The sequence below is a fragment of the Manacus vitellinus genome, unplaced genomic scaffold (assembly GCF_001715985.3).
Source record: "Manacus vitellinus isolate BGI_N305 unplaced genomic scaffold, ASM171598v3 scaffold_32_pilon, whole genome shotgun sequence".
NCBI classification, from domain to species: Eukaryota; Metazoa; Chordata; class Aves; order Passeriformes; family Pipridae; genus Manacus; species Manacus vitellinus.
The window spans coordinates 6,362,122-6,371,202 of record NW_021940460.1 but is presented as its reverse complement, the minus strand read 5'-3'; the positions used below and the strand labels follow the sequence as shown (position 1 = coordinate 6,371,202).

Sequence of the window (9,081 nt, the reverse complement as noted above, 5' to 3'; positions counted from 1 at the left end):
CCCCCCACGTGGTTGTGCCAAGCCCTTGGATGCCCATTTCTGCTGGCAGGGTGGCAGCAAGGGCCAAAAACAGCCCTTTAGTGGCATTCCCTGCTCCCCTCCCTGCCGTACTCCTGACGTCTGGATTGGGGTGACTCCTCCCGCGTTTCCTCAGGAAGAAACCCAAGGCTGGAGGGAGGAAGAGGCCGCACCACGGGAGGGACGGGACAGACGGACGCCAGCGTGGGGCTGGGGAGCCACCAGGACTTGGGCCCTGGTGGTGATGGGGAGCGTCCAGCCCATCCTCTGCCTCCAGCTGTGGCTGTGGGTGCACAGCTCTGCCCAGGAGCTCGACCCCGATGGCAGGAACGTCTGCAGGTAGGTGCCGTGGGGGTCCCCACTTGTGCCCCTCCATCTCCTGGGCTTCTCAGCAGCCCCAGAGGTGTGTTGTCCATCCGTCCTTCCACAGACGGAGACCTGCAGCCCGGCATCATGTGGGTGCAGAGACTGGAGTGATGCTGGGGACCGTGGTTGGGGCACTCGGGGGCACTTGGGACACCCAGACCCCTTTCCAGGGGTTATTTCTCATTCACCCCCAGTGCACAGGGCAATGGGGCGATACAGGAGCCTTGGCAAAACTCATCGTGGGGAAACATTGGCATAGCAGACCCCAAAGGGCTGTGGGAACTGATGTCCCCTGATTTGCTGCCGTGTTGCCTCTCCCATTGGTCTCCCATCAGCAGCGGCGCCTTTTGCTGCCTTTGTTTCAGTGCCTTATTTCTGCGTTGCTGGTGAAGCTTTGAGCCGTTCCCAGGGCACTGGGGACCCGTCACGGGCTCCATAGCGGCATTCCCGGCAGTTTGGGCAGGCCAGCCCCACCACCCACTCAGGCTGCAGGCTCCTAAATTTCCTTCTATTTTGCTGGTTTCCTTCCGGAGCGTTGTCCTTGTGGCCGCACTGCCGTCCCACCGCTGGGGCGGGGGATCGCTTCGCCTTGGCTGAAGCCACAAGCGAAGCTGTCCTGGCCCCAGCACCCCCTGCCCTGGCTGACAGACCCTCTGGGTGTCTCCCACAGGTTCCCCACCGGCCTGGAGTGCTGCCCTGGCTGGAAGCAGGACGGGCGGGAGTGCACAGTTGGTGAGTGTTGGATGATGATGAAGCCGGACACTCAGTCCCTGTTCTTTTCCAGGCGGCTCCTCCACAGTGCTGGATGTTGGGGGGAAGCCCTGCAGCTCTGCTCAAGGGACAGTGGTGGGGTGCTGTGCCATGGGGACCCCCAAATGCCCGTTGAGCAAGCTGCTGGTGGTACTGTGGCTCAGGTGGAGGGATGGAGCGGGAAGCGGGATGGCAGATTCCCCAGGAAGTCTGTCTCTGCAGGAGTGGGTGGCAGGTGGTCTGGCAGAGGGGTGTGAACCTGGGGGGCCATTGTGTGCTGATATTTCTGCCCTGCCATGACAGCACTGTGCGAGGGGAAGGACGCCTGTGGGGAGGACGAGGTTTGTGTGAAACCCGGGGTCTGCCGCTGCAAACCCGGCTTCTTCGGAGCAGACTGCAGTTCCCGTGAGTGTTCCCACAGGGATCAGCCAATCCCACCGTCACCTTTGCCAGCCGGGATGCTCCCGGGGGCTGCAGGACTTCCCCCCATTCCTCACAGTCTCCTTCCCCCCGCAGGCTGCCCCGAGCAGTACTGGGGCCCCGACTGCAAACAGAGCTGCCCGTGCCACCCCAACGGGCGCTGCGACCCGGTGAGCGGGCACTGCACCTGCGACCCCAACCACTGGGGACAGGTCTGCCAGTTCCCCTGTCAGTGTGGCCCCCACGGCCGCTGCGACCCCCTGACGGGCGCCTGCCACTGTGAGCCGGGCTGGTGGGCACCCCACTGCAAGAAGCAATGTCAGTGCAACCTCGCCAGCTCCCACTGCGACTCTCTGACCGGCCTCTGCCGCTGCCTGCCGGGCTGGTGGGGCAGGAGGTGCAGCTTCAAGTGCTCCTGCTACCACTCTCCCTGCGCCCAGGAGACGGGCAAGTGCGAGTGCAAGGCCGGGTTTTGGGGGCCGGCGTGCCAGCGGCGCTGTGACTGCATGCACGGCTCCTGCAGCCCCGTCACCGGCCACTGCACCTGCGACCCCGGCTACCAGGGCAGGAGCTGCCGGGAGCCCTGTCCGGCAGGGAAATACGGGTCTCAGTGCGTGCACAGGTGAGCTGGGGGCAGCAGGGGGATCCAGTGAGTACCCCCGGGTGGCAGTCACACCTGGAGGGAAGTCATCACGGTAGTGTCTGTCTGGTCAGGGAGACCCATCCTGTGGGATTTAAGCATCCCTGGTTGGATGCAGCATCAGCATTGTCCCAAGAGAAACATCTCACTAATGCCAGCAGAAAGCGCTGGTGTCACCCTAAAATTGCATTATCCTTAGTCCTGCTCCCCAGGGTCATAAAACAGCATCTCCCCTGTCTCTTCCAACCAGAATATTCTGTGATTTTGCTCTCCTCCTATCCTCTTGCTACTACAGAGTGCTTGGCACTACACAGTATTTCCCTGTGGCCCAAACTGATGCTCAGTGCTGGTGTGGGGTGAAACCTGCTTTTTGAGGGGCCAGGGGTGGGTGTTGTGACTTCACTGCCTCTCTGCCCATGCAGCTGTGGGAGCTGCAAGCGCAGCCAGCCCTGCTCACCCGTGGATGGCTTCTGCCTGGCCTGCCAGCCTGGTTGGAACGGGACTCTCTGCAAGGATCCCTGCGCTCCCGGCTTCCATGGCGAGAGCTGCCTCCAGCCGTGTCCCCGCTGCCTGCGAGGGGAGCCCTGTGACCCTGAGACGGGGTCCTGCCTGCACTGTGATCCCGGCTGGACAGGACCCAGGTATGCCCAGGATGGAGTTTGTGGTCCTCAGGGGGGTCTCTGCTCTGAGGTGCAGCCGTCTGATGCTTTGCTCTCTGTCTTGGCAGCTGCAACAACTCCTGCCCCACAGGCACCTTCGGTGATGGGTGCCAGCTCCTCTGCCCCGAGTGTGTTGCAGGGAGCTGTGATCCCGTGACAGGAGTTTGCATCTGCCAGGCAGGCTACTGGGGAGACAGGTAACGCCAGGACAATTCTGGGAGCAGGGCAGGGCTGGGGCCTTGCTCTCTCCAGGGGCATTTCCCTCCTTTCCTCTCTCTTCCAGCTGCAACGACACCTGTCCAGAGGGATATTTTGGAGTGAATTGTTCTGAGCCCTGCCAGTGCTCCCGGGGGACCTGTGACCCTGTGCAGGGTGACTGTGTGCTGAGTAAGAGCAACCTCAGATTTACTACTGGGCAAGGGATGGTCACATCCTCACTGGGGAAGGTGCCAGGAGGCTGGGATGCAGCTTGGTCCTACCTGGTGCTTCCTGGCCCAACCATGAGTTGCCAGCTCCTGCATTCTCCATGCAGGGCAGTTCTCTGGGCTTCACAGCCACAGGGCATTCCACAATCAACCCGTGCTCTCCACACAGGTTTGAAGGACCACGGAGCCCTTGCAGCCGCCATCCTTGTCCCTCTCCTGCTGCTGCTGCTCTGCGTTGCCTGCTGTTGCTGTGGAGCCAGCCCAGCAGATGCTAGAGACAGGTATTTTTTCATATTTTGCAACCTTTGACACAAAGCCCATCTCCTGTGTCCCTTGATGTCCATCTCTGCCGTGCAGGGCGGCTGTGCCGGACGACGATGTCGTGGCCAGGATGAAGCACCACGTGCAGGGGGTGCTGGCGAACCTCAGTGCTATGATGCCCTGCTTCAACCTGGGAGGCTCTAAACTCCCCAAAGTCACAGGTAAAAAAAGCAGAGCTGTCAACAGCACTTCCAGAGGGTCACCCCCACCCCGTGATCTCTGCAGTGCCAGGGAAGCTTCCAACTCCTCTCCCAGCCCCGCCCTCAGCACCCTGGGGTGCCCAAGCTCAACTGGGTGTCTTTTCCTTCCCAGTGTCCCACCATGACACGGAAATCCCCTTCAACCCCAGCTTTATCGAGTCGCCGTCGGCCGCGTGGGTGTCAGACAGCTCCTTCTCCTCCTTCGACACCGACAACGAGGGACCCGAGTACTCTGTCCCTCCCAGAGAAGGTGACATCCATGGCTGCTCCTCCTCTCCCTGGCCACCCACAGCCTATCCGGGCTGCCAGGGTCAATCCTGCCCCGCTACCAACCTTGGCTGTCCCAGGGATGGGTGCTGGGCCCAGACAGTGTTTATTTCCATGCCCTTGTTTTCCTGTCTGCAGGGACACACCGGGGCTGTGCTTGACCTCGTGTGGCAGAACATGCCCAGCGTGGGCAGTCCGATTTCACAGCCTCCTCCCTGGGAAACGATCCCAGGGACAATCCTGTTGCCCCAGCCCCTGTCCCAGTGTCCCCGAGTGTGTCCCTGGGCAGGGCAGTGGCTCTGGCAGCCGTAACTCTTGTCACCTTCTCCCACAGGCATCCCGCTGCTGGGGGGTGCTGAGCTGCAGGATGGGACATCCCCCCCTGGTGAGGTGCTCCCGGACCCATCTGCCTTCGACTCCGAGGATGTGTCCCAGCCCTTCGCCATCCCTCGCACCTCCAGCATCGCCAAGGCCAAGCGACCCTCCGTGTCCTTCGCCGAGGGGACAAAATTTGGGGCAGTGGAGACCCCCAGCCCCAGTTGGAAGCCCAAGACCCCATGGGGCCCATCCAAGCTGACCCAAACAGCAGGGGATGTGGCAGTGGAGCCCCAGAGTGAGCGACCAGCCAGTGATTGCTACGAGAACCCCGAGCCCCTCAGCAAGGGGGAGGAAAGCCACCGGCCATCGCCACGGGCCACCCCGGGGGGACGCAGGAGGGTGGTCTCCAGCACCAGGCACGTGGCCCAGAGAGTGGAGGCACTGGAAGCAGCTGCAAAATCTGGCAGCTGGGAGGCGAAGGGGAAAGAGCCCAATGTCACCACCATCTACATGATGGTGGGAACGGCCGGGCAGGACCCCAAGGCAGAAGGAGGTGGCGAGGGACCGGTCCAGGCTGTGCTGAAGCGTCTGGGCAGCTTGCAGAGGGGCAAGTGGGCTGCCAAGGAGGAGCCCAAGGTGAGGAGGAGCATGGAGGCCATCCAGAAGCCACCCCGCCGGGCCCTGGCGCAGCGCAGAGACTCGGTGAACAGCTGCAAGCAGAGGGAGAGTGTCCCAGGGGCTCCGGCCGAGCCATCCTCCAGCAAGCACCAGCATCTCCCTGCAAAGAGACTGTCCCTCCTTCTTGCAGCTCTCTCATCAAAAAGCACCGGAGCCCAGGATGGGGCCAGCGAAGCTGTGGGTGCCACTGAGAGGGGCAAAAGCCCTGAGTTAGTTGTCAGCCTTGAAACAAAGGGACAGGCTGCCATGGAGGAAGAACCCAAATACGAGAATGTGACCAGCAGTGGTGCCAATTCACCCTCCAGCCCTGGCAAGGAGCTGCTGACCACTCCTGCAGCCACCTGAGCCACCAGTGCCCGGGCTGGGACAGTGGGAGCCCAGGGGATGCCTCCAACCCCATCTTGGGGGGAGCCAAGATCCCGCTCCGAGCTGTGAACTGGAGAAGCATCGAGCCTTTCCCTGACCCCCTCTCTTCCCTCTGTGCTGTGTTGCTGGACCCTCGCTGGCTAGCACAGCCAGTGAGATGGGTGATGCCAAGAGCCACAGCGGTGGCAGCCTGTGGGATTGTGGTGCTTCAGAGCTGCTTTCCTGCTCTCCCCTGCCTTACCTGCCACATCTGTGTCTGCAAAGCCTGGGGGCACAGCGATGCTCTGGGTGTGATGGTGACACCTTCAAGTCCCTGTTGGCAGTGGGCCTGGGGACATACATCCTCTTAAACAGGAGCAGGGCGGCTGGAGGCTCAGCTGGGAAATGCACAGGCGAGAAAGAGTTTCACCCCATCGGCTTTTGCTTTTCCCTGTCCCAATTCCAGTGATGCTGCTCGGAGCCTCCTGCTATAAAGGTGCTTCTCGCTGAAGGGGATTATTTTGTGGAGCTGGGCTGAGGAGAGATGATGGGCTGTCACGAGCAGCTTCAGAGAAAATTAATTTTAGCTGCTTATCTCAAAGGGTATCTGGGTCTGCAGGGGTTTATCTGTGTGGCTTCTGTGGCAGGCCCTGGCTGCCTTTGCTTCTACGCACTTGTGTAGCCCATGGAAAGGCTTGTGGCACAGCATGGGGTGTAGCCACGGCCTTTTAAACTGCATGCAATACCAGGCTGCAGTTGTGCAAGAGCAAACGTGGCAGCTGGGCAGTGCCCATCAACCTGTGCACCTGGCGCCGTGCTGGTCCTGATAAGGATGGAAGTTGCATGGAAAACAGGATTTCTACGGGTCCCCTGAGCTCCTGCTGTCTCCCACGCCTCATTCCTGCTGTAAAGGCGGTTGAGATGTCAAAGAGGATTTGCAGCCTGATCTGGTTTTAGATGTATCTAAGTGGTAGAAGGTTTATTGTATATTTTTCTGTTATTTCGCGTGGCGTGAAAGCCTTGGAGTGAAAATTAAATGTTACCAAACCCCTTCAGGAGATGGGTTTCCCAACCACCCTCTGAATCAAAGACATGGCCAGGAATATTCTCCAAAGTGTGGAAACAGTTGGCAACCTTAGGCTTTTGGTTTTTTGGTGGTTTTTTTAACATGTTCTGGTTCTGCTGAGTTCTGAACTCTCACTCGGTGAGCCGAGTTCTCCACAGAGCTGGAGACAGGAGTGCAGGGGGAATGTGAGTGGGCTGTGAGCATCCAGAGCACCTACACTGCAGCCTGAACCTCACATATGGTCTCCTTCTGATCTGGCACTGCTCAGCTGGGGTTCAGGGTTTGGGGTGTTTCAGAAAACACAGTAGGTTTTGCTTTTACCCTTTTGCTTTTCGTGGGTGCTTCTCCACAGTGCAAAGCACCAAATCCCCACAGTCCTGATTTTGGCTGGGAGGCTTCCAATTTTGCAGCCAGCATGAAGCACCCTTTCCTGCAGTGGAAGCACCCACTGCCACGATTGTAACACCAAATATTCCGGTATACAAGTAAAAATATTTGCTCGTCCTGGCAGGACCGGAGCAGCAGCCTGGCCAGACCTCTGCTCTGCACAGGCTGGTTTTTATTTTGACGGTTCTATTGCAGAGGCAGGGACAGTCCCACGTTTGATTTACAAGCAGCCATTTTTTTCCCCGATCGGGTGGATATTTTCAGCCTGTGAGCTGAGCAGTGTTGTGCCAGAAGTGAACGAACGTCACGTGAGCTGGTTCGCCCTGGGTACAGCATGTAAATAGCTGACAGCAACCTGACAGCTTTCCTGCCGCTGAAAGGAGAGAACGCCGCTGCTGCGAGAGCCGCTCGTGTTCACGGGCTGAGCCCGAGGCTGGATGTTTCCCCGGCTTGAAGATGAAGCATCTTCGCCCTCCCTGGGCGGTGCAAGGGAAACGAGCTGTGGATTTCCAGCGTGTGGCTGCCCATGCACACACCGGCAGCGTGGCTGCGCTGGTGTCTTCTTGCCGGGGATGCTTCCAATCGGGCTTTGCCATGGTTTTAATCCTGGATGCGGGAGACCTGCAGAGCGGGCGGGTGAGGGAGGGTTTGATGTCTTCCCATGCTGGATCTCTGACTTTCCAAATCCTGCTGCAGTGGTTTTAAGCCAGACAGTGGGAAGTGATCCGTGTGCAGGGCCTGTCTGTAAGCAGAGAGGTGTCTGTGCTCTGCTGGGGCAGCTCTTGGCTCACAGGTAGGAACAGAGGCTTGAGCTGTACCTCATTGCCACAGGGGTCTGTCCCTTAGCCTGCAGCCTTGTTGTCTCCATTCCCAAACTTCCCAAGCATTTGAAGAGGACCATGTCATTTATTCCAGTGGCTCTATCAGAGCAGGAGCTGTCACCTCCCTTCCAGCCTGAGCTCATTCTTGGCCAGTTTCTATAAATGTGTCTCTGTGTCAGTAATGTTCTTCAGCTCCACTTTATTTTTTTTTTCCCCATGCTGTTTATTTAGTCCCGGGGGTATTTATGGCTGATCATGAATCACCTGATAGCTTCTTTTCTCCTTCTAGGATAGGACACCCAAGCCCCCTCCATGCTCTCACTGTGGCAAAGGGTTCCCGTGTCCTCAAACAGCCTCTGAGCCCTCCTTGTGCTCCCTCCTATCGCGGTTTGTGTTTCTTGGACACAGCAACCAGGTCTGGGTGCTCAAGTCTCCCGGGGTCTCGTGCTGCCTCAGCCTTCCTCTACCTCTGCTAAACACGTGGCACTGATCCAGGATGCCTTGTTTTCTTTGGGCTTTTGTTTGTTTGTTTGCATTGGCTTAAATCCACTTTCCAGCTGCTGAAGCGTTTGACCCTTCTCCCACAGCCAAGGCTGAGGAGTTTCCTCTTCCCACCCACCCCAGCCTGACCCTTTCACAGGGGTGCCGTGGTGGGTACACATCCCTCTGCTTCCTCTGGGGTGTTTACCTGCCCCAAATGCTATTTTCATCTCCTTTGGCTGAGAAAATATTCCCTGTAATGATTCTAGGGATACATGGACACCTCCTCTGGACCAGGACCTCACTAATGAGGGCTGGGCTTATGGCAGGACTAGAAATCCCACAGAAGGATACTGTGAAAATAAATTCAATAGAAAAAGAGAGCAGAGCTCTGGTGAGCTCGGGTGTGAAGCTGCTCTTGTGGCTGGTGATGATTTTACTTTTATTTAATGAAATTGGGCTGCATCCCCAGCAGTGTGACCAGCAGGTCCAGGGAGGGGATTCTCCTCCTCTCCTCTGCTCTACTGAGGCCCCACCTGGAGTGCTCTGTCCAGCTGTGAGGAGCCCAAAATGAGAAGGACATGCATCTATTGGAGGAAGTCCAAAGGAGGCCATGAAGAGGATCAGAGGCTGGAGCACCTCTGCTGTGGAGGCAGGCTGAGAGAGCTGGGGGTGTTCAGCCTGGAGAAGAGACTCCAGGGAGACTTTATAGCACCTTCTAGTGTGTGAAGGGACACCAAGGGAGCTCAAGAGGGACTTTGACAGGATAAAGGGGAATGGCTTCCCACTGCTAGAGGGCAGGGTTAGATTAGATATTGTGAAGAAATTCTTCCCAGTGAGGGTGGTGAGGCCCTGGCACAGGTTGCCCAGAGAAGCTGTGGCTGCCCCATCCCTGAAAGTGTCCAAGGCCAGGTTGGATG

The 9,081-nt window shown here is 58.5% G+C and overlaps 1 protein-coding gene across 2 annotated transcripts; it reads left to right on the top strand.

Moving 5' to 3' along the window:
• Positions 1 to 7: 7 nt before the first annotated feature.
• Positions 8 to 8,559, top strand: SCARF1 (scavenger receptor class F member 1). 2 transcript variants are annotated; one of them, XM_008930547.4, is made up of 11 exons: positions 8 to 357; positions 1,055 to 1,116; positions 1,438 to 1,539; positions 1,651 to 2,176; positions 2,617 to 2,835; positions 2,922 to 3,050; positions 3,137 to 3,240; positions 3,448 to 3,559; positions 3,636 to 3,760; positions 3,912 to 4,049; positions 4,401 to 8,559. In XM_008930547.4, the coding sequence occupies exons 1-11, from the start codon at positions 263 to 265 to the stop codon at positions 5,405 to 5,407; spliced, it is 2,619 nt and encodes an 872-aa protein (XP_008928795.4). In that variant the 5' UTR covers positions 8 to 262; the 3' UTR covers positions 5,408 to 8,559. The 2 variants fall into 2 exon arrangements, with proteins under 2 accessions (XP_008928795.4, XP_029817244.1); XM_029961384.1 differs by having other exon boundaries at positions 1,438 to 2,176.
• The last annotated feature ends 522 nt before the right edge of the window (positions 8,560 to 9,081 follow it).